Here is a 24,674-nt window from a genome sequence, read left to right on the forward strand (position 1 = left end):
TGGGTCTGGGGGGTCTAGTTCCAGACGTTCTGGCCGTAGCATCATGAAAGGTGCTGCCATTGATTCATTTCTAGGCACCCTGATCGCGCTGGGGGTGGGGACTGTTGCCTCCACTGATGGACGTGGGGCTCCCTGGGGACCGGCTTTACCTGGTAGGCATCTGCTGAAGGTCCGGTGTCCTCATTCTCATCCCTGTGTTTGAGCCAGTCTCCACCAGGTTTGGGGGGCTCGCACACATCTCAACCATGAAGGATTCATCCCCCTCCTCAATCTCCACCTCATGCTTGGGTGGGATCACCCAGGTCAAGGGCAATCTTTGCTTGCTGGCCATATTTATGTGAGTGGAATTGTGGCAGGCAGGCTGCACCAAATGAAAACACAGGCACAATACTGTTTGGGGCAACACAGTTTTATTCCACCCACATAAATATCTAGTTGGCTGCTAGCTGTGCTTACAGTGGTCCCGGGGGGGGAGGGGGGGTAGAGAGAGAGAGAGAGAGAGAGAGAGCATGGTCGGAATCTTGGGTTTATACCATGGGCCCTTTGGACCTGCATGGTGGTCAGCTGTCATTAGGCCAGGTGCCATTCCTCAAGGCCACCTGATGTACCGCAGAGTATCACCATGTGGGGAGAGAGCCTTTAAATGCAGTGTATGCGGGAAGGGGTACTCTCGCAAAGGGTACCTGCAACTATACTGGACAATTCACACCAGGAGTTGCGATTCACCTGCTCCCTTTGCGGGAAGGGGTTCGCTCAGTCTTCGAATCTCTGCGTACAGCAGCGGTTTCGCACTGGTGAGATTTTTCACCTGCTCCCTGTACGGGAAGGGGTTCTCTCATCCTTCCGGCCTGCATGTGCACCAGCGGGTTCACACTGGGGAGAGACCATTAACCTGCTCCCTGTGTGATATTGGATTCACTCAATACGCCCACCTGCTGAAGCCCTCGACCAATAGGAACTTCTATTTCCTTAATGACATAGATGAGTTCTCCATGATAACCACAGTTATCAGGGAACTCCACAACGTGTTCACCCTGTTTGGGTACCCAGATTATACCATAGTGATCAGGGGTCCTCATTCATGAGCAAAGACCTGTGGCAGTACCTGTTAGCTAGAGGCATAGCCACTAGTAGGAACACTAGTAGGTGAAATGGACAGGTGAAGCTAGAAAATGCCGATCCTCCTGACCCTTGTCAAAAGGCCTGGGGTGTCTCACTGGCAGGATGTCCTGCTAGAGGCACTATATGCCATCCGATCTCTCCTATGCACTGCTACAAATATGACTCTACATGAACGCATGTTTTCCTTCCCCAGGAGGTCAGCAACCTGAATCACTCTGCCGCCCTGGCTCTCATCTCCAAGACTCATCCTACTGTGGAAACACACGAGGGGCCATAAGACCGACCCGTTGGTGGAAGAGGTGCAACTCCTGAACGCAAATCCACAATACATGAGGACACAGTCCCTGTCCGGTTCCTAGCGTGTGACAGAGATACCCACACACCCCCATCCCTGACCACCACATACACATACGTCGTCCCCTACAGGGAGGGTGCAGGCTTGCGACCCACCCAGGCCACCCCCACCACATGCCCGGGACCCTCACACAGCCAAGCCAACCACCACAACTGCCCGCACAGACAAACCCCACCCCCTATGGCGAAAGCCTTAATTCCCCCGCCCCGCCCCCACCTCAAGACACCTGACCAGCCACAGAGCCGACCAGTACACCCCCGGTGGAGCTGCGCAGGTCACAGAGGCAGAGGAAGCCAGAGGGGCTGAATGTGGTGATACTGTTCTGTGCTGTCCTGTGTATAAGTGGTTGGAGCGCCCACTGATGACTTGAACCCCTTGTAATGGTATGGATTGTAGATAGTCATTGGCTGGGAAAGGTATGGGATGGCCCACTCCCTGATGACACTCTGCCCTGGACTCCTCACCTGTGGCCTAGGCCATAAACATCGAGCCACCTCTCCCTTCCCTGCACTTCCCTAGCTTGCATCTGGACCAGCTCAAGTCTTCTGTACAATAAAGCCTATCATTCCCCTCAGGCTTTGTCCTTGTGGTTATTGGGGCCCATCAAACTATTGAACAGAAAATTTTAATGTCTCCAGTAATGGAGAAGTTGCTACGCCCCAACTGACTATAGGTGGATCCCCAAGTCCCAGGTGCATCTGAACTCTTCGAACAGTGGATCAGTTATTTTAACAAATTTCTTGAGGCCACTGCTGGAGTGGTCAACTCGGATGAGAAGAGGCTGAAACTTCTACAGGCAAGAGTTGGCCAGAGGGCTTTCCAGGCCATCCACTCCTGCTACCTCCTAGCGTCTAGAAAACAGCAGCCTGGTGAATTCGTAGAAGAGTTCATCTGAGACTTGATCACATTGAGAAAAGACTGTTTGGGGAATCCCATCGTCCCTGTGCCGGAGGCCCAGTGCGTGGAAGACCTGCGTGGATGCTTGCGTGTTGGGGTTGAGGTCGGACTATATCTGACAACATTTCCTCGAGAAGGATCAACTCCTGCTGAAATGGGCGATCCAACTGGCCAGGATTTTAGTCTCGGCCCAGCGCCACGTGGAGTCATTTGCGGGCAGAAGCAGGCCTATCCAGTACGCACCACCACGAGGGCCACCATCCTGGGAGTTGGCGTTGGGGACGTCTGACCCAATTGCAGCTACAATGGCACTGGGATCCGTGAGATGCCACTACTGTGGGCAGGCAAAACACCTATGACATCTCTGCCCCGCGAAGGAGCTACCTGCTCAGGCTTCAGGAAAATGGGCCATTATCAACTGGTCTATAGGTCCAGAACCTCATCCCAAAGCAGCGCAGCATGTAGAGCCGAAGAGTTTCTGGTGCCAGCCACGTGTGTGGTAATGGGGGAACCATCTTACTTACTGCCGCCCCCATCCTCTACGCAGCGGCAGATGTCAACGACATCACTTCCACCCCTGATGATGCCACTTCTGCCTTCTTCATTTATGATGGCAGCGTTGTCAACATGGAGGCTGCCATCTTGGACATCGGGACTCCCCACTGATGATGAAGATGATGCACCCACTCCTGCATCAATCACCTTGAACCAAGCCAGCCCTCACCCAATCACGAACTCCATGATGTAGATCGAGGTGAATGGGCACCAAGTCGAACTGCCTCTTCGATAGTGGCAGATGACCATCATGTTGATGGCAGCGAAAGGCCAGCGGACTTGCATGCAGGGGTACTGTGTGGTGTCTCTGATGGTGGGGGGGAGGGAATGTTATAATGACTTTTTGTTGTTGGTCATGCTCCAGCTCTGCGCGCCAGTCCTCCTGGGCCTCGATTTCCAGAGTCAGTTCAGGAGTGTGATGATGGCATTCGGGGGCCCCCAACTGCCGCTCACCATTTTCAACCCAGAGCTTATGGACCCCCTCCCAACCGAGCACCCAGCCTCTGGCATCGACCTGCAGCCTCACCACCCTGCGGGTGGCCACTCCATCACTATTTGCAAAACTCACCCCAGACTGTAAACCAATTGCCACCCAGAGCAGGCACTACAGAGTTGCGGATATGGCATTCATCTGGGCCGAGGTTCAGCGACTCTTGGCAGAGGGGATCATAGCCCCTAGTTCCAGCCCTGGAGGGCACAGGTCCTTGTGATTAGAGGGGCAGGCAAGCCCCGTATGGTGATTGACTACTGTCAAACCATCAACCGCTTCACCCAGTTGGATGCATACCCTCTACCCTGGATAGCCGACTTGGTCAACAAGGTTGCGCAATACAGAGTCTTTTTGATCATTGACCTCAAGTCAACTTATCATCGACTTCCCCTTCACCCAAGCGACCTGCTCTACACGGGCTTTGAGGCCGTTGGCAAAGTTTTTCACTTCCTGTGGGTGCCTTTCGGTGTTACTAACAGTGCCTCTGCTTTTCAGAGGGTTATGGATTGGATGGTGGAGGAGCACAAGCTGACGGCGATGTTCCCATACCTTGACAATGTCATTATCTGCAGCCATGACCAGCAGGACCATGACGCGAACCTCGCAAAGTTCTTACGTTCGGCCAAGTCTCTCAAGTTGACGTACAATAAGGACAAGTGTATATTCAACACAGACTATCTGGCCCTTCTCAGATGTGTCGTGGCATATGGTGTCATTTCCCCGGATGGACCCTGACCGCATACGACCTCTTATGGAACTCCCAGTCCCAAACACCCTAAAGGCACTGAAGAAGTGCCTGGGGCTGTTTTCCTATTATGCACAATGGGTGCCCAATTACCCTGATAAAGCCCACCCACTGATTAAGTCCACAACCTTCCCGTTATCGGCGGAAGCCCAAGGTACATTCTACCAGATCCGAGGAGACATCACAAAGGCCATGATGCATGCCGTGGACGAGTCCATCCCTTCTCAGGTGGAGAGCGTTGCCTCCGATTTCACACTGGCTGCCACTCTTAACCAGGCAGGCAGGCCAGTAGCATTTTTCTCTAGCACCTGTATGGTCCCGAGGTCGAGAAGTAGGCACAAGCGATCATTGAGGCAGTGTGCCACTGGCAACATTACCTGGCCAGTAAACGGTTTACCATGCTAACAGATCAGAAGGCTGTGGCCTTCATGTTTAATACTAAACAGTGGGGTAAAATCAAAAATGGCAAGATTCTTAGGTGGAGGATCGAACTCTCTTATAATTACGACATCTTGTATTGACTAGGTAAACTCAACGATCCCCAAAATGCCCTACCCCGGGAAACGTGTGCCAGCGCGCAACTCGACCGCCTACAGACCCTCCACGACAGTCTCCACCCTGGAGTCACAAGGTTGTACCACTTTATCAAGACTCAGAACCTTGCATACTCCATTGAGAATGTCAGGTCCATGACCAGACGCTGCGCTGAATATAAGCCGCAGTTCTACCGACCTGAAAAGGCATATCTCATTAAGGTCACACGCCCTTCTGAATGGCTCAGTGTCAATTTTAAGGGCCCCCTACTCACCACAAATAGGAATGCCTACTTCCTGATGGTGCTGGACGAGTTCTCCAGGTTCCCCTTTGCTATTCCCTGCCCGGATATGACCTTGGCAACGGTAATCAAGGCACAGCGCAGCATCTCATCCTGTTCGGGTACCCCAATTATATCCACAGCAATCGGGGGGTCCTTGTTCATGATGAGGAACTGTGACAGCACTTCCTGGACAGAGGCATAGCCACCAGCAGGACCACCAGCTATAACCCCAGGGGTAATGGCCAGGAGGAAAGGGAGAATGCCACCATCTGGAGGCTGTGCTCCTGGCCCTTAGGTCCAAAAACATGCCAGTCTCCCACAGGCAGGATGTTTGGCCCAAAGCGCTCCATGCCATCCAATCGCACCTGTGTACCGCAACTAACACCACCCCGCATTAATGCTTGTTTGCTTTCCCTAGGAGATTGGCAAATGGCTCCTCCATTAGTCCTTAGCTGGCAACCCCAGGGCCGGTCCCACTATGGAGACACGCAAGGGGCTACAAGACTGATCCACTGATGGAAGCGGTCCTGCTCATACATGCCAACCCTCAATACACATTTGTGAGATAACACGATGGCCACGAGGACAGTGTGCCTATCTGAAACCTGGCGAGGGCCAGAAATTCTGAAACTGCCCTGCCCACCACTGACCACCCCACAGAGCAGACAACCCAACACTGGAACTCAATACTAGAGGCTGAGCCACCCTTCTGTCCTCTCCAAAGAGTCGATCCCCCAGGAGACATCAAACCTGGGAGCCCTCAGTCATCACTCCAGCCCAAGCTGTTCCCCCCATCCCCCCCTCCACCCCACCAGGACAGCTTCCCCTCCCGAACAACAGAGCATGGACACACCTGCCCCCTGTCGGTCCCGCAGAAGGAGGAAGTCACCGGTGCTACTGACCTCTAGTTAGACAAGAATTTTTTGTCTGTGGGTCCCACCTCTGGAAAAAGTGTGGGGGGGGGGCGGGTTTTGTTTAAAATGAAGGGTGAATGTAATGGTTTGCATTGAATATAGTCATTGGCTGGTAAATGTATGGATTGGCCTACCACCTGATGACACTCACCCCTGGACTCCTCCCCTGTGGTCTAGGCAATAAAGGTGGAGCCACCTCTCCCTTCCCTAGCTTGGATCAGGGTCAGCAAAGCCTATTGTTCCCCTCAGTCTTTGTCCTTGTGGTTACTGGGGCAACTGATAGTGCCCATCACCCCTGTAACCCCTTTCCCTGTGACCTGCCCATAAAGGTCGACCTCCCTATCCCCTTCCATTCATTCCAGCACATGGAGTTGGCACAGCTGATATATAATGTGTATTGAAGCCTATCATTACTCACTCAGTCTTTGGAGTCATTGACATTGCATATCAATTGTGGCAGGGTTATTTGTAGACATCTCTGGTTAAACTTTAGGGGGTGGGATTCAACGCAACCCCATCCATCACCGCGGAGCTGGATTCATTCTGGATGCTAATTTCCACGGAAAATCACACGAGTTTGGGAATCCAATCAGCATCTGGCATTTTCTGGGAATGTGTGGGATTCCCCGTGGATTGTTTCTCCACGTGTGTCCCAGTCCCATTCCTCATTCTCACCTGCCAATCCACAGCAGAGTTGGAATTCAGGAGGTCTCTTATTTCAGTTCTGAGAGTGTTTAGTGAAATATGTTGGTCTCCTGTTTTAAGTGAAAGTCGTTTAAGAGATGAGGCGGATCACAGTGAGACTGGGAGCGGCACCAAACTAATTGAGCTAGGAAACCACAAGGAACTCCCGAGAATCCGCACTCCAGACAATAAATCGGTGCTGGGAACTGTGCTCCCATCTACTGTTTGTGCTGTGAAGGTGCGGAGGGGAACATTGTGTCAGAGAGACTGTGTTCAAGGGGCGGTGTCTTTGACTGGAGTCACTGTGTTTGTGGATCCAACCTTAGCGCTGGATTTGCCAGCCCCTCCTGTGAAAGATGACAAGATTTTCCTGTCACGGGATAGCGTCGGCCCCCAACTCAGTTCTGAAGTGGGAATGAATGACAAAGTTTTGGTTGGTTTTAATATTTCTGTCGGAAAGCAGGAAACATGTCAGTGATTGGGGGAGAGAACGTGGTCGGTGCAGCAATGAAACGGGTTTAAATGAGAAGAGTCTCATTGAATTCGGATCAAAATCCCTTTACAACAAACATTTCGTACTCGGAGACAGTCGAGGGTGAGTCCAGGACTCCGGGATTTCCGATTTTAATAGGAATGGAAGAATTTTGGATGGGACAGAAATACAGAGAGGCGGTGGTGGCGGGAGCTGACAGCAGGATGTCTCCGCCCCGTCCGCTCGCTGCCTTTAAGTTGCTCTGTGCTGCCGCCTCCCGCTTCATTTCTCACTCAGTTCTGAGGCTCGGAAAAATTGCTGCAGAGTCGACATGACCGAGATCGAAGCGGCTTCTACTGCCGCTCCCGGCCCCCAAACCAAGGCTCCCAAGAAGAAGAAGGGGGCTGCTCGGCCAAAGTCAGCCGGTCCTAAGCTGGGCGATCAGATCAACAAGATTGTGGCAGATTGCCACGAGCGTGGGTGGATGTCCTACTTCGCCATAAAGAAGGCTCTGGCCGACGGCGGCGTCGATGTGCACAAGTCCGCCTCACACATCAGGACGAGCATCAAGAGGAAATTGGACAGCGGCCTCCTGGTTCAATGCAATGGCTTGTCGGGTCACTTCAAGGCTGGGAAGAAAGAAAGAACAGTAACATTGGCAAAGAAAGCGAAGAAACCAGCGGCCACGGCTTCGAAGTCCAGGAAGTCTGTGGCAAATAAATCTTCGGCCAAAAGACCAGTCACCAAGAAATCTCCCTCCAAGAAACCTGCAGCCAAGAAATCTCCCAGCAAGAAACCAGCGGCTAAAAAGAAGACGGCCCCGAAGAAGCTCAAGAGCCCCCCGAAGGCTAAAGTCATCAAGGTGAAAGCAACCAAAAAGGTTGCAAAATCCAGGGCCCGGCCGAAATCTAAACCCAAGACAGCGGCCAAGAAGTGAAAGAAAAAGCTCAATTTGTAGAGTCCTGACCCCAACGGCTCTTCTCAGAGCCACTTACATCCATCAGTGAAGAGCTGCTCCCCAGACACTTCACTCCTGTCTCGGGACCACGTTCATATCCCAGCGGGGAATCATTCACGCGAAGCCCGGTAACTCCACCACATTCTCTGCACCTGCCCGGTCCCCAGTGTCCAAACAAACCCCAGAGAACGGGATGTCCGGGACAGGCCTCACTCGGTCTCCTTAAATGCTTCCAAGACTCAGATTTCTGAAAAGGAGGGGGATTAAGGGTTACAAGAAATAGTGCCGAGTCCAAGAGCAGATCAGCTCTGATCTGATTGAATAGCGTAGCAGTATCGACGGGCCGAATAGCCGTTTCCTGCTCCTAATCCTTATGTCCCCTTAACTCCTTCCTATATTAACGAAGGGGCAGCGCTTCAGCAGGAATATCACCGTCAGTTCATTGTCACGGCGCTTATTTCAGAAAATCGGGAAAAAATGTAACCCCGTGTGTGTTGTTCGCGGTCGCTGTTTCTGTTCTGCTAATAACGTTTGGAAATTAGCGATTTCCGGGGCCGGGGCGGAAGATGAGAGGCCGCTCTCTGCCCTGTCTGTCACTCTGACTCTGTCTCCTCCCCTCCCCTTCACTGCGTGTCCTCAGCCAGGTCGGGGCGCTGTGTATAAAAGGGGCCGGCAGCAGTGGGGCTGCCATTGATCATCGACTTCAGTAAGTGGGACCATGTCTGGCAGAGGAAAAGGAGGTAAAGGTCTGGGCAAAGGCGGAGCCAAGCGGCACCGTAAAGTTCTTCGTGATAACATCCAAGGCATCACCAAACCCGCTATCCGCCGCCTGGCTCGGCGTGGCGGAGTCAAGCGCATCTCGGGGCTGATCTATGAGGAGACCCGCGGGGTGCTGAAGGTTTTCCTGGAGAATGTGATCAGGGATGCCGTCACCTACACCGAGCACGCCAAGCGCAAGACGGTCACCGCCATGGATGTGGTGTACGCTCTGAAACGCCAGGGCCGCACTCTCTATGGCTTCGGCGGCTGAAGAACTCCGTCCTTTCTCCACACAACAAAACAAAGGCTCTTCTTAGAGCCGCCCACCGCCTCATTAGGGAGCAGTAACTTGGCAACAGGAATAAATTGTTAAAATATGAATTCTAGAAATTACATCGTGGATTTAGATTTCAACCACGATTCATGATTAAGGATTGTTTGACGAGGAAAGAGAAGGTTATGTCGACATTCATAGTAGATTTAAAGAATGAGGGGTGAGCTACACTCCGACCTACACAAATCTTTATAATGCGGTGACGTTAAAACGGCCTGGAAACTCCCTCCCGGGAACGGTCGTTTTTCTCCAGCCTCCGCCAGAGCTCAATCCCCTCAGCTTCAGCAGTGGTTCAGTCCATTCGCAGCCCAATTTCAAACACACTAGTTGAATGAGAAAATTCACCGATATTTATAATGATCTGAATTAGAATCAGGGAGAAGCGGTTTCCATCAAACGATTCTCCAAAATTGGCGGGTGATTTGAAAATAAACTAAAGCCAATCCCACTGCAGCCAGTGTTTCTCTCTCCATGGGTCTCGGTCAGAGACAATATCCCTCCCGCCGTTGCAGATCTGAAACGGCCCTGTGAGTCATATGATGATCGAACCAATCACAGCCCTGGAACACGATGATTGCCATCTCTGCTCCAGCCATTCAAGCAATGGGGCGGATCTTCACCAACTGTTTATAAGTCGGAGCCTGAGCCGGTTTCATCATTCCAGTCCTTGTGTCTCAGATTGTGATTGCACTGTTGAAACGGAATGGCCCGGACCAAACAGACGGCGCGCAAATCGACCGGAGGGAAAGCTCCTCGCAAACAGCTGGCCACCAAAGCGGCGCGCAAGAGCGCTCCGGCCACGGGCGGAGTGAAGAAGCCTCATCGCTACCGACCTGGCACCGTGGCTCTGAGGGAGATCCGGCGCTACCAGAAATCCACCGAGCTGTTGATCCGCAAACTGCCCTTCCAGCGCCTGGTGCGGGAGATCGCTCAGGATTTCAAGACGGACCTGCGCTTCCAGAGCTCGGCCGTCATGGCCCTGCAGGAGGCGAGCGAGGCTTACCTGGTGGGGCTCTTCGAGGACACCAACCTGTGCGCCATCCACGCCAAGCGCGTCACCATCATGCCCAAAGACATCCAGCTGGCCCGCCGCATCCGCGGGGAGCGCGCCTGAACCCGGCCTCGGCACCAAGTACCAAAAAGGCTCTTTTCAGAGCCACAGACCTTAGCAGAATAAAGAGCTGTGACAGTTCCTGATTCTCTTGTTTCGATCCGTTCTGTTAAAACAATTCAGTTGTCCTTGCGGCTCGTCGGAATCGCTTTGGCTTTCGTATTGGAAACCCCAGTGCTTTACCCCTCTAAACTTGGTCTGCATATGTTAAATGGGACCTTACGATATCCTTAGTTGTGACCGATCACATTTAAAGCCGCGGAACTGACTACTCAGTCCCGTCTTCCTCCCGCCAGGTGGTTCGGGAATGAGAATTCCCCACACCCCTGTCCGTGTCCAGCCGCTTGTACAAGTATATCGCCTGTTTACGGGACATGGACTGGGGATCAGTTCTTAGATCTTAATTCTTTCTGTTACTGTCCATTCTCCATTCAATTCGTCCCAGAAACTCGCCCATAATGACTTATACAAATTTCATACAATTCTTTCCCCGCGCTCACCCCAACAGTCAGCCTTGGGTCACTGGTTTCATTTCTGGGTGCGTGTGAGGGCTGATGGCGGGAAAAGTTCAAATGTTTTAAAAAGTGACAATCCTGTACAATGTTTGTATTAAACGGTGAACTTTATTTACATGTGACACAAATGTGCAACAGGAGACACACATACCCACATGGACACCTGTAATGCCCTGATACAAGTGAACTAAACTGTATCCACGTTATTTCGGCGCTTCCGTGTTTTCGCTTCAGGTTCCAGCGGCTGCAGCTGCTTGTGTTTCTATGATTGACACCCGCCCGCACGCATGTTGCCCTGCTGCAGCTGTCAATCTATTAATAGGGCGGGGCTAACGGTAACTAATGTGATTGATTGGCTGGGATTGTATGGGACGTCATTTCTTGGCTGCCCACCCGTCGCCATTTTGAAGCGGGGTCAATGCTCTTGGTGCTTCCTTCTCCATCAGGTTCCACTTTGCATCCGCCAACTTCCAGGTTTGTGTGTTCTTCCCCCGTCCTTCCCCACCACCTCACTCGGCTCCCGGACGTCACAGGATTCCCGTCGCCGCAGTCTTTGCACCCAATCACAGGCTCTGGGGATCAGGAGGAGCACTAGCAGGGCTCCCCAGGGTCCTAAATCAGTGAGCTCACCAGGGAATGATTTTCCTGCATTTTTAGATGGGCCAAATGTATTTCTCATTGTTTTCAAAGCACTGATGACGTTTGAAATGTTACCTTCTCAATCTGGAATCGGCGTCACCACCTGTCAAATTTAGTTGTTTTTTAATTTATACAAATGGACCATTTACTGATCGGCAAGAAACAGAGAGTAGGAATAAAGGAATCCTATTCTGCGTGGCATCTGGTTACTTGTGGTGTTCCACAGGGGTCAATTTTGGGTCTGTTTCTCTCTACACTGTACAGGTGCACCCTTACATATGTCTCTGTTCCGCTCTGGTCGACCAGTCGCATCTTCAAATGGACTTATGGCAGAATTACAACCTTACCTTGTTGCCATCTTGATTCCTGTGCGCATGCACAGTGTGTTCGCGAATTGTGGTTTGGTTAGCACACGCACGAGCGTTAAGTGCCCTGTATTTGCGCCCTTAGATCATCACGTGTTTACTAAAATGCAGTTCACAAAGCTAGACCACACATAACAATAAATCTTGGTTTCATAATAACTTCTTTGCACTCTAGTGTTAGTTTCCTCCCCTCCTTTCCATCAAAACATATCATGCTTGTTTCCCTGTGCTAAATTTCACCCTCCATGTGTCTACCTGTCGATGGTGATTCCTCACAGTTCAGTACACTTCCACAGTTTGTAGTGTTGCTGGCCATATCTCCAGGGTGTGTCATCCTGGAACATTGGCTGTAGAGAATGTCTTACTCCCTCTCACTCCACCATCATCTCTCTTCACAGGGTTAAGAAATCATTGCATTTCCAGGAACAACTCCAAGCTGTGGTCTGACACTTCCTCACCATCATGCCCAAAGACATCCAGCTGGCCCACCGCATCCGTGGGGACGCGCCTGAACCCGACCTCGCCACCAAGTACCAGCTTCATTGGTGGATTAGGAGCACAGGGAGCACCCGTTGAGTGAATAAACTGGATTTCAGCCGATTGGCTGACATGGAGAGTCAGGTGACCAGTGATAGAACTAATAAGACACTCCAAAGTGAAGTGTGCAGTGAGAAGGGTCTTTCTGTGGACTTGCTGGAAACACTTCCCTGGGCTCACCCTGGGGAGAGGCTATTCCCCTGTTCCGAGTGTGGGGAGGGATTCGCCAGCTCCGAGACACTGCTGCAACACCAGTGTGTCCCCACTAGGAGAAGCCCATTCCCCTGCTCTGACTGTGGGAAGAACTTCCAAGGACCTGGAGGAGCACGGGTGTGTTCCCCCTGGAGATAGTCCATTCACCTGCCGCGTGTGTGGGAAGGGGTTCACCCAGTCCTCCAGCTTCCTGCAGCACCAAAACATTCACTCTGGGGAGAGAGCCTTTAAATGCAGTGTGTGCGAGAAGGAGTTCTCTCGTAAGGGGTACCTGCAACTACATCGGATAATTCACACTGGGGAGTGGCGATTCACCTGCTCCCTTTGTGGGAAGGGGTTCTCTCAGTCCTCCAACCTCCGGGTACACCAGCGGTTTCACACTGGTGACAGACCTTTCACCTGCTCCCTGTGCGGGAAGGGATTCTCACAGCCCTCTGACTTGCGGATACATCAAAGGGTTCACACCGGGGAGAAACCATTCACCTGCTCCCTGTGCGGGAAGGGGTTCTCTAGACACTCTGCCCTGCAGGTACACGAGCGAGTTCACACTGGGGAGAAACCGTTCACCTGCCCCCTCTGCGGGAAGGGGTTCTCTCATCCCTCCGGCCTGCATGTGCACCAGCGGGTTCACACTGGGGAGAGACCGTTTACCTGCTCCCTGTGTGGGATTGGATTCACTCAGTGTGCCCACCTGCTGAAGCACCAGAGTGTTCACACCAGGGAGAAACTGTTAACTCACAGCAAGTGCGCAAAGTGATTTTCCGATTCCTGCTCTCAGCAGGCCTGCCAGTGAATTTGCACTCAGTAGAGACTGTTCACCTTCTCCCTGTTCTGGAAGGAGTTCACTCAACCCTCAAGTCTGTAGGAACACCAGTAAGTTCACCATGGACAGTCAGCATCTCTACTCTCTGGTAAAAGCATCAAATTTTAAAGGACGTGTATACAAGGGTGGGGTGGGGTAAGAAAGCAGAAACCAGGATGTGTGTCGTTTAAGGTATTTTTTCAAGTTTCGTCTCCCGTAATTTTTGTAAATCACATGAGTCTAGAGAGAAGCGAGATCTTTGAACATTTATCAAGTCAAATTTTACAAAGCAGACATGTAGCAAGGACACAGAAACAGTCGGCATCCTGAGAAAGGAACATGTGAGCCTGAGAAAATTAATTTTGAGCCAGAAATTCAAAACATTGTACTTGACTACACAGAGATAACCAGGCATGTGAAAAATAGCTTTAGATAACAACTGAACACCTGACTGCATATAAATCAGTTTGTTCTTGCTTTCACAATATCTATCAGCAAATTTTGGAAACAATGTTGTTGCAAGATCATGTAACAAGGAGGTCAGCCTGTATCAATATCTATGCCTCAGAGTACCAGGTGAGCTTCGTTGCAGTAAGACCCCATTGTTACTTACCATGGGATTACATATAAAGAAGTGCTTAGTTTTGCAAATCAAAATAAAATTGCATTGAACTACAGTATTGATAAGGAGTAGGTTGTTCTATTGTGCCCTCTACAGAGAATCTACTTTAACATTTGGCACTCCAAGCAGGGTCTTAAGTCAGGAGCTGCGGATCACCCTTGGGCTGAGTAAGAGGCCAGGTACCAGATCAGTGGATGGAGAGGAGATTCAGTCCCCTGAGATAAATTGCTTTGAGCTTTCCTCTGCCGCCTTCTGGGTCGGTGTGGTCCCTTTGCCTTGCCAAAATCCAAACAGACCTAACGTGGAGAGGACAGTAGAATTGATGGAGGTTAGTATATTTTAATTGGTCAGGGAGTCTGAGCACTCTATGAAGAGTGGGGATAATTGGTCAGGTTAGTGTGTTTTAAATTGAGCAGCAAGTTGCAAGGTCAGTAAAATAGAAGTAGGAATTGATCAATGGGCTAGACAAGGTGGACGCGTAAATTTTGAACAATAAATTGTAAAGATGCGACAAGAGTGGAAATGGATCCCCGGTGCAGGCAATGTGTAATTGGCAGTAAGAATGTTGAGTGCAGCACTTACAAAGAGAATGGGCGATGAAGAGTGGCCCGGGGAGGAACATGGGATGTGGCCTCATGTGACCGTGAGGTAAATTGGTGTGGGGATAAAATGTAGCAATGGAATGGGAAAAAAATAATGAACAAATGGAAAGATGAGGGAACCCAAAGGAGAGATAAAACAGCTGGCCAGCTGGATAAATTCTGCATGCAAGAGAGGAAAAGAGATATGTATTGCATGGAGAATCAAAGAAATGGGAAACTAAAGGCAGAATGTAAGTGGTGGATGGGCGGAGGTGAAAGGAGAAAGAGAAAGGGGGGAAAAAGATCGGATTTGGGGATCCCAATTGCATATCGACCTTGTTCAAAATCAGTAGTGAGGTTGATGGCGATTGGCCGTCTCGTCCTATCCAACAGGACCCATACAGCAGGATGGTCCACGGCCTATTACTCCACTATCTGCCAAGTCAATGAAAATTGACAATTTAGATTAGGTAGATAAGGGTAAGGATGGGATGAGGAGAGCTACATTGGCCTTCTGGGATCTGTCAACTGTACAGAATCCAACCACCAAGTCTATTAAGCATGAATACATAACAGTACCCGTCAGAACCTAAAGGTGCCAGACCTCCCCAAAGAACAGAGCCAGGCGATAGAGATTGGGACCAGTTCCCAGATTGGCCCTATCCCGACAACCGTGATCCTTATGTTTCCGGACCCGGTTACATGGTGTCCCAGCGTGTAGCAGGGCCCACATCTTGCAACAGAAAGCCCCGAGATATTGTCGATGATGACTGTACTGGCCCCACCATCTTTTGGACCCCTCAGTCTGCACCCCTGCCCTTCACCCTAGACCTGCAAACTCGCAAAGGGTGCTGCTTTAATTGTGGGGAGCCTGGACACTGGAGGAGTTCCTGCCCATGGAATTGCACCCCAGGCCCCTCCCAGATCACCTGCCTGATGTGCTCCCAACACTTCCTTGAACCCCTTTGCACAATGACCAGACCTAGACCCTCAGAGAATGCTGCCCACCCTCACACAGCACCCCACTGAGGAACCCGCTTCAGTTTATGATTGATACAGGGGCGACCACTTCCACCTTGGATCTGGTTACAGCGTGTGAAAATAGGTTTCCCATACCAAGAGGAAATATGACTTTGTAACGATTTGAGGCACAAGGACATTGTTATACCTGTGTCAGTTCCCCCACTGTCTAATTTGAAGGGAGGGAATGTATTATCTTTCACTACAACCACTAAATTACAGTGTAATTTGCCAGGCCATGACTTGCTATGCCCATTACAAGTGGAAATACTTTGTACAGATGAAGGATTGCCCTCCAGGCAGCTTTCCATTTTCTACCTGCCCCAGTGGTGGTGGTGGATGGGCGGAGGTGAAAGGAGAAAGAGAAAGGGGGGAAAAAGATCCCTTTGTACTTTGACTGCCCTCCCCACTAAAGACTCCCACTCCTCATGTTACTCTTTTCTACGATCCCCATGTCGAGCAATGAAAGCATGAGAGAATCTTTTTACATTCGAGGTAGAATGTAAACTTAAAAAGTGAAGTGGAGGGGAAACTAGGAAGAACATATCTTGTGCAGGTTTCGCCACCCCTCTGAAAACAAAAGGGAATGGCCACCACACATTTAACTGTCAATGTAAATGAAGGGCATAAGCCCAAGAGTCTTAGATTGCTCCCTCACTCAGCAGGCAGACCTCACGTCCCATGATTGCAGGTCTTTGAAGAGGGACAATTGTTGTACTGGAAACACCCATAAACGAAGCATGTTATGCTGGAAAAAGTCCATGGACTCCCCAGCCCCAGATCTCTGGATGGTAACTGGCCATGAGGTTGGCCTTGCAACCTGCCCCCCCCCCCTCAACCCAGTAGAAATTCCCAATAAATAACAAATACCCCCTGAAGGAGGATGCAAAGGTGGGAGTATGACCACTGATCAACTCCCTTATCTAACAGGGCAGACCAGTCCCTTGCCTCTGTCTTTGTAACACTCCTATCTTTCCATTTCCAAAGCTGGGATGCAAAGACTGCCGGTTAGTCCAGGATTCGTGCAAGATCAGTGAAATTGTTGCACCACTGCATCCCATCATCCCGAATCCAGCTACCATACTGAGTCAGTCACCAGCTGATTCTTTCATTTACATTATAATCGATATCCAACATGCATTTTCTGCTATGCCCTTGCATCCACAATCTGTAATCTTTGCTTTTACCTTTGATGAACACATGGACAAGGCTCCCACAGGGATTTCCTCACTCCCCTAGCATTTTTCTCTCAGACCTTGTACCACTAGCTACAGAATATGCAACCCCCGGGAAACTCCACCATTATACAGGATATGGATGACTTATCACCCACTCCATCCATCAAGGCTGATCAGAAAGACACCCTTTCCTTTTCAATGCACTTCACTCCCTTTGGTATGTTATCCCACCAGGGAGAGACGGAAGTTCTTTGGGATTTTACTTAGTGCTGAGAAAAGGCACCTTAATAAGGCACCTTACATCCACCATCCTGAAGCAAATGAGTGCATTTTTAGGTCTGGTTAACATTTGTAGACAATGTATTCCCAATGTCACAAAATACACTAAGCTAAGCTCCTCTCCCTTTATCCCTAAGACCTGAGAAACAATTCACCTGCTCCCTGTGTTTGAAGGATTTCTCTCATCCCTCCAAGCTGCATTCGAACCAATGGGTTCACACCGGGGAGAAACCATTTGTTTGCAGCAAGAATGGAAAAGGATTTGCCCATTGTTTCACTCTGCAGGGCCACCGGTGAATTTGCACTGGATGAAACCATTCACCTGCTCCCTATTGAGGAAGGTGTTTACTCAGCCCTCCTGTCTATGGGGATACCAGCAAGCTTACACAGGGAGAGAGAGGGTTCATCATGGATATTCGGCATCGCTTCTCTCTAGTAAAAGTAGCACATGCTAAACCATGTGTGTTTAAGATGAGGGGGAGGAAAGAAGGTTAGGGGAGATGTATAGGGCAAATATTTTATCCAGGGAGCGGTGAGCACCTTGAATGGGCAACCAGGTGTAGTTGGCAGACCCATGAATATGGAGGGAGGTGAATTGTGAGTGGGAATCAGTTTTACTTTTAACTTGTACATCCTGTTTAGGACAAATACATTGTCTGAAGGATCAATGTTTCAGAGGGCAAAGGTTTAATGATTGTTGTGTTGATGGAGATTTTCCTTGTAGCCTGAGCTCCTCTCTGTCTCACTCTCCCCACTCTATTATTTGGGTTTCTGCTTTCTTTCCCGGCTATTCTGCATGCCAGTGTCTCCATGTGTTTGTACAATCCCCAGTCGGCCTGCTGCACCTTTTTATTGGAAATTTCAACTAAACTGTATCAGATCTCCTGAGTCACTTCCCCTTTGTACTTGCTGGGATAGCTGTTACTAAAGGACCCTGTCTGTCCTGTATCTTGATGGATATAGAATAAAAATTGCTGCAACCAGGTTTTGGCCTCATTCTTGACTTCTGAAAAGCATCTTCTGGATGACATTATCTTCACACCCAACAGCATGGAGCTTCCTGAATGTCCTTTAAAACACCTCAACCAGTGCCTGTGTCACTGTAATGCAGTTATTTGGTGACCTGTTGATGTATGTGTATGAAACATGGCCTCCCTGTCTGTCTGGAATATAATGGATTGTGGGTGGTCACGTACCCTCCCGGTCTGAAACCTATTTGGAAGTCACATCATCTGTCAATCAAGGTTGGACTCTGCCATACCTTGCTGTTGGCTAATTTAAATCACCTGGGGACATTATTGGCTAGAAGCACAGATTAGCACTGTATATAAAACATCAACGCACATTCTTTCTGGCTCGTGGTCCAAGCCCTGGACATCACTCCATGTCAGCTCGCTACTGTGGACATCACAGGAAGTGTCGTGGGTAAGGTGTGCACTACGCTGAAGCTGAGCCGTTAGTACTATGATAGGTTGGTACTCACAGAGAGCTGCAACCCCTGGTGTGTGTAAGAGTTCCCGTTTGTAATGTGTGAGTGGGTCAAGTATAGGTTTACTATTGGTGGAGTCCAACCAAAGTCCGAGGTGAATGTCTATATTGTTGCTTAAGTGAAATAGTGATCGAGTATCATTCATTGTTCTTCCCTGTTGGTTTCCCATGTGTAAATAAAAGTTGCATGTGATTGTAACACTTGTGTCCAGACTCATCTCTCTGTGAACCCATCAAACCTGATACTCTTCTCAGCATGGCACCTTACGTGACTCCCACCAGTGATTTTGTCCCCTTATTGTTCCTAATCTCTACCCAGAGTGATTCAACATTTTGCTCCTCAGAAACTATATCATCCTGATCACATCCTGAATCAAGTGTGCTCCCCCACCTCCTTCTGATTCCCCTAATACCCCTGGTATTTAATTCCCAATCTCAAGTCAAGTCACCTTTATTTGTCATTCATACCATGCATTGCACATTGAAGATGAGATAGCGTTTCTCTAGAACCACAGAGCAGATTCACATAAATAGTTAAAATATTAAGACATGCAATAAAATTCACATAAGTTCTGAGAATTCAGGAGCTGGATGGCCTGGGTGGGGGGGAACTTGCCCTATCTGAATTTAAAGGTCCGGGTACTACAGTGCCTCCTACCCGACGGCAAGAGAAAGAAAAGTTCACCTGAGGGGTGTGAAGTCCTGCAACCACGTTTGTGTCATGGCCACTAAATCATACCCGTTTCAACTGATTTGTGCCACGATTTATAATTCTTGTTTCTAATGCTCTGGGCGTTCAGATAAAGTGCCTTCACATTCAGTGACTTTTTCAAACATCTCACTCTCCCCAATAGCACTGGCAAACAATCCCCCTGGGACATTGATCCTAGTCCTGCCCCAGTGTAGATGGGCTGGTGGAACGGGTGGACACATGGGGGATGAAACATGGAGGTGAATGCAGAGGCTGAGGAGCCCTGACTAGGGGTTGATGGAATGTCCCTGTACACATATCCTTATAGAAGTCACGGGAAATATTTTTGCTGTGGAGAGGCAGATTTCAACTCCAGAGTAGAATTTGTAACATGGTGCAGAGAAAAAGACCTGAGAGGGAGGGTTTTTTAAATTTTTTTTCCATAAATATACATGTCAAAATGTTCCATTTTCAAAATATATACATATAAGTACACACACAATTTTCTTACAAAACAAAATGCAACACCCCTTCCCTCCCACCCCCTTTCAGAGTATAAATCTGTATAGGATCAGGGCTCACTCCTAGGTTTAAGAAACAAAGTCTTCATTGGGGAGGTTATATATTTTTATTATAGTAGCACTTTTTAAAATAATATTTGGGCCCCTATATAGTCCAAATATGGTTGCCTAATTTTTATAAATACATCAAACTTGTTCTTTAGATTGTATATTATTTTTACATAGGTATACAGTTGTTCATCTCAGCAGTCCACTGTGCTATTTGTAGAGGGGAGTCGGATTTCCAAGTAATCACAATACATTTCTTAACCACAGCTAAGGTTATTTTAACAAAGGAAAGTATTGCTTACTTCAATAAAAATACCCAGAAGATAAAGCTCTGGGCTGTCATGAAGGCACCCCTGTTATCCTTGTTAGTATTTCGGTAGTATCCTTTCAGAAAGGTCTCACCTTCACACAAGACCACATAGCTTGTGTTGGAATCTAGGGGTTTAAACATTATGAAAGAAATGATTAATTAATGTTTATATGTACTCCATGGTTCAGGGAAAAAGAGGAATGTGATTAAGTGGCAATCACAGCATGGAGCAAAGTTGGCTGAGCAAAATTGTCTGCTCCCAAATGTTCTTTGGCTTGGCTTCGCGGACGAAGATTTATGGAGGGGGTAAAAAGTCCACGTCAGCTGCAGGCTCGTTTGTGGATGACAAGTCCGATGCGGGACAGGCAGACACGGTTGCAGCGGTTGCAGGGGAAAATTGGTTGGTTAGGGTTGGGTGTTGGGTTTTTCCTCCTTTGCCTTTTGTCAGTGAGGTGGGCTCTGTGGTCTTCTTCAAAGGAGGTTGCTGCCCGCCAAACTGTGAGGCGCCAAGATGCACGGTTTGAGGCGTTATCAGCCCACTGGCGGTGGTCAATGTGGCAGGCACCAAGAGATTTCTTTAGGCAGTCCTTGTACCTTTTCTTTGGTGCACCTCTGTCACGGTGGCCAGTGGAGAGCTCGCCATATAACACGATCTTGGGAAGGCGATGGTCCTCCATTCTGGAGACGTGACCCATCCAGCGCAGCTGGATCTTCAGCAGCGTGGACTCGATGCTGTCGACCTCTGCCATCTCGAGTACTTCGACGTTAGGGATGAAAGCGCTCCAATGGATGTTGAGGATGGAGCAGAGACAACGCTGGTGGAAGCGTTCTAGGAGCCGTAGGGAGAGGAAATGCATAAAATGCATAAAACGATTTAGGAGGAATGCTCAAACTGAAGGAGGTGGTGAGTAGCACAGGAGACACAGGCCAGACCAGAACAAAGAATGGCCTGCAAGAAACAAAGGGAATGGAAAACCAGTCTAGGAGGAAGATTAAGGCATGAGGAGGTGTTAAAGAGAACAGCAGAAATTGGCCAGACAGGAACAGAATGGTGATTAGAAATATCTGGGGATGAATTAATTTCTGATCAAAACAACAGGATAGTCTGGCCTGGAGGATTAAGATGGGAGCGCTACACCCCAGATATCTGCAAAACAGGAGATGACTTGTGATAACCCTTATGCAAAAAGATCTAGCAAAGGAAGACAACTTTTGTTCTGTATGATAATGAAATCTAGCAAAGGAAGCCAACTTTTGTTCTGTATGATAAGGTTGATCTATATAAACTAAGCCAACTGGACAATTGGGGTCAATCTTGGGGAATAGCTCACTGTGTAGGTGACCTATGAACTAACGATTGACCCAGAGCTCTGTTAAGTTTTATTCTTGTGCTGTGTAATAAATTGACTGTAGAACCGAATACCTTCTCCTATCACTTCATTCAAAGAGCACGCTGGAGTCAGACCACACATAGACTAAATTAAGAGTAAGGTAAAGGCAGAGTCCGACAATTTGGTGACCCCGACGTGATGAAGATGGAGAAGTGACGGAAGAAAAAGATACGAAACACCGGTCGATTGTGGTGTGGTGATAACAACAAGTGACCATTCAACAAAGGGAGGTAAGCAGACGCCTGTTTAAATGAAGTTCTGCTATTGGCAACGATAAAATTGTGTGTTGTCACTACTCTGCAAAAGCCCTAGTTAAAGCCAAAGAATAAAAGAAACGGGGGTTAGAGTCCCCCATAAGGAACTGGGGTTAGAGTCCCCTGTAAGAAGCGGGGGTTGGAGTCCCCTGCAAAGAAAAAAGGGGGTTAGAGTCCCCCTAGTAGAACTGGGTTAGAGTCCCCTGTAGAAAAAGGGGGTTAGAGTCCCCCTAGTAGAACGGGGTTAGAGTCCCCTCGTAGCGATCTCGAGAGATAGGTTTAGACACTTGGCCAATTAGAATAAGGTGTATTGTGATAGTTATTTGTTTCTATAGTGTGTAATAAGTATTTGATTAAGGATCGTGTACCATAGTAGTGTATAATAAGTATCTGTATAAGGTGTATTGTGTTATAGTTATTTGTTTCTATAGTGTATAAGTATCTGTTTAAGAATCGTATAGTGTATCATAATAGTTTATAATAAGTATTTGTTTAAGGATTGTGTACAGTGTGCCACTGGTGTTTATAATAACGTGGGAAGGGTCGAAGTAGATTGCAGGGTGGCAAAATCCTACCAGGGGAGAGACTCAGTGAAGTACGAAGTCTAAAGGGTTAAAAATCGGAACATAAGATGGAAGGAGTAAGTAGGGATGTAGGGCAAGAGTTCGGGGAAGACAGAGGGGTTCCCCCATCTGTAAACCGACAGTGGGAAAAAACAAGGAATCAATTACTGGGAGGATTACCGAAGGGAGAGGAGGTACAGTCTATTGCACGGTACGAACAGATATGGAAAGAACTGCAGATTCAGGGGAAGGTACCACGAGGGTTTGAAAAAATCCGGCTGGTACTGTACTTAGGAGAAGCAGAGAGGGAAGCAGCCAAGGAGGTACAGGAACACGAGGCAAAGGGACAAGGATCTATATGGAATAGAAGAAGGCTGTGGAAGCGAACCTTCAACATGATATTAAAAAGGGATCCCATATCACAAAGGAGAATAAGGGGGAGGTTAAGCCGTCAGCCCCACTATATCCAAAGTTACCAGAGACATTGCCACCACCTTATCCTATTCCCCAAATGCCAACGATGCAGATAAGTGATGGAATAGTGAATGTCACTGAGTTAACAGGTCCAGAACTACATGAGGCGAAGGAGAGACTTAAGAGAGTTGCGCAGGAGAGAGTGGAGGAAACAAAGGAATGGGTGCACAAAATACAGAATGATATATGTGCAGTAAGGGAAAATAGTAGGTGCATGGGAAAAACAGATGAGAGAGAGCTGGGACAAGAAGAGGAGAATAGGAAGGGAAATGACCCAGCGAGTGTCAGTTGGGAGCGGGAGAGAGAGCAGAACGAGGAAACTGATATAGCTAGTGTGAGTGTTGAGAGTGAAGAGGAGGAACAGCTAGTCACGATCAGGGGAAGCATGATCACACACAGAAGACAGGGTCAGGAGAACCCTCGCTCCCCTTTGGGATATGCGTTGCGGGACAGGGAGGAAGTACAGCTTCCAGAAAGGTATAGTATAGACCGATGCCGCTAATTTATGAGGGTCCGCAAATTGGGGAAAGGTATCAACCCTTCTCATTCACCGACATGAATTGTATTTTGGACAAAATGCCACCTCCGACTGAGGGAGGTAGAGCGTGGATGGGAAAGTTCTGCCAATATACGATGGGACATAAGATAGCCATAGGGGATTGGAGAGCATTATTGGGGAAACAGCTTGGGCTGTGGGAGATACAGCAGGTAGAAATGATCGCAGGAATCACTAGGTGCCTCGATGCCGAGCCATTTGCCAACCACGCTACGGCAGTAGGAGGGGCAATGCGGGATAAGTTTCCCGTTCCCCCCGGTGTCATGCAGTCCCTGACCTTTTCCATAAAGGAGGATGAGGAGATCTCGACTTTTTTGAGTCAGTGTAAGGAGAGTTGGACGGATAAAGCAGGAGTACACCCAGCCACAGATCCCTTGCAGACTACACTCTTTAGGGCTGCAGTAACGAGCGGACTGCCAGCTGTAGTTAGGGAGGCGTTAGAGGATAACCCTGATATTCCTGGCTGCTCGAATGAGCAATGGGAAAAACATTTGACCCATCACATGAAACGTTACAGGGCTAAGCAAAAGGAGGACAAACAAACTACGGAGTCGGCACAAGTGCAACTTCTTAAGCTTCAATTGGAAGAGGCTAGGAAAAAGGCAAATGAGACAAAAAAGAATTCCTCAAAGGGTGCGAACCAGATGATTCAGCAGCCACCGTAGCCACCACAAGGGAATAATATGAGTTGGCACCCGGCCCCATATTGGGCACCGGGTCCCACCTATGTGGGCAGAACGGGAGGTTCAGTGGGGGGATTCCGAGTAAGAGGGAGAGGTCGGGGTGCTCCACGAATGCAACCAGCCGTATGTTTTGTATGCGGTCAGCCAGGACACTGGAAGAGAGACTGCCACCTAGTTTGGGATCCTCGGGACACTGGGGGAAGGGGATATAGACCACCACAAAATGAGCATTGGGTCCAGCCCCAGAGATCGTCAGTGCCACCCCCGGTAAATCAGGCACCCCATGCGGCTCTAGCTCCAAAGAGACAATTCCCTTTGCTGACAGAGGAGGAGCAATATTGCCCACAGTGACGGAGCCCGAGCACCCACGAGCAGGCGAGGTTGGCAGACCCTTTCCTGCAGATTAAAGTAATGGACATGGAAGTATCCTTTTTAGTGGATACGGGAGCCAAATTTTCAACACTCACTGGCACTGAGTTTCAAGATAAAACATCATCCCCTAGCGTCCAGCTGATAGGGTTCTCGGGTACACCAGAAAATCTGCCGTTTTCTACACCACTAATCACTTCTGTGGCGGGACAGACTTTTACACATCAATACATTTTGTCAGCCAGGTGCCCTACCAATCTTTTGGGCAGAGACCTACTGGTCAGGTGCGGAGCATCGATCCTTTGTAGACCCAGCGGAATACAGGTCACCTTTCCAAATGGATATTCTATGAACTGTTCATT

General features: G+C 49.1%; 3 protein-coding genes and 1 pseudogene across 3 annotated transcripts; all 4 read left to right on the forward strand.

Moving 5' to 3' along the window:
* The first annotated feature begins 7,382 nt into the window (after positions 1-7,382).
* LOC138764765 (histone H1-like) lies at positions 7,383-7,988 on the forward strand. Its single transcript, XM_069941009.1, has one exon. The coding sequence runs from the start codon at positions 7,383-7,385 to the stop codon at positions 7,986-7,988; it is 606 nt and encodes a 201-aa protein (XP_069797110.1).
* Positions 7,989-8,472: 484 nt separating this feature from the next.
* Positions 8,473-9,158, forward strand: LOC138764768 (histone H4). Its single transcript, XM_069941011.1, has one exon. It carries the CDS (start codon positions 8,728-8,730, stop codon positions 9,037-9,039), a length of 312 nt encoding a protein of 103 aa, XP_069797112.1. The 5' UTR covers positions 8,473-8,727; the 3' UTR covers positions 9,040-9,158.
* An 89-nt stretch (positions 9,159-9,247) lies between these two features.
* Positions 9,248-10,299, forward strand: LOC138764767 (histone H3). Its single transcript, XM_069941010.1, has one exon. It carries the CDS (start codon positions 9,806-9,808, stop codon positions 10,214-10,216), a length of 411 nt encoding a protein of 136 aa, XP_069797111.1. The 5' UTR covers positions 9,248-9,805; the 3' UTR covers positions 10,217-10,299.
* An 816-nt stretch (positions 10,300-11,115) lies between these two features.
* LOC138764764 (zinc finger protein 239-like) lies at positions 11,116-17,948 on the forward strand (annotated as a pseudogene).
* The last annotated feature ends 6,726 nt before the right edge of the window (positions 17,949-24,674 follow it).

Source organism: Narcine bancroftii, chromosome 5 (assembly GCF_036971445.1).
Source record: "Narcine bancroftii isolate sNarBan1 chromosome 5, sNarBan1.hap1, whole genome shotgun sequence".
In the NCBI taxonomy this organism is placed as follows: Eukaryota; Metazoa; Chordata; class Chondrichthyes; order Torpediniformes; family Narcinidae; genus Narcine; species Narcine bancroftii.

Coding starts and splice junctions, on each gene's coding strand:
- LOC138764768 (XM_069941011.1), top strand. CDS start 8,728: ATGTCTGGCAGAGGAAAAGGAGGTAAAGGTCTGGGCAAAGGCGGAGCC.
- LOC138764767 (XM_069941010.1), top strand. CDS start 9,806: ATGGCCCGGACCAAACAGACGGCGCGCAAATCGACCGGAGGGAAAGCT.
- LOC138764765 (XM_069941009.1), top strand. CDS start 7,383: ATGACCGAGATCGAAGCGGCTTCTACTGCCGCTCCCGGCCCCCAAACC.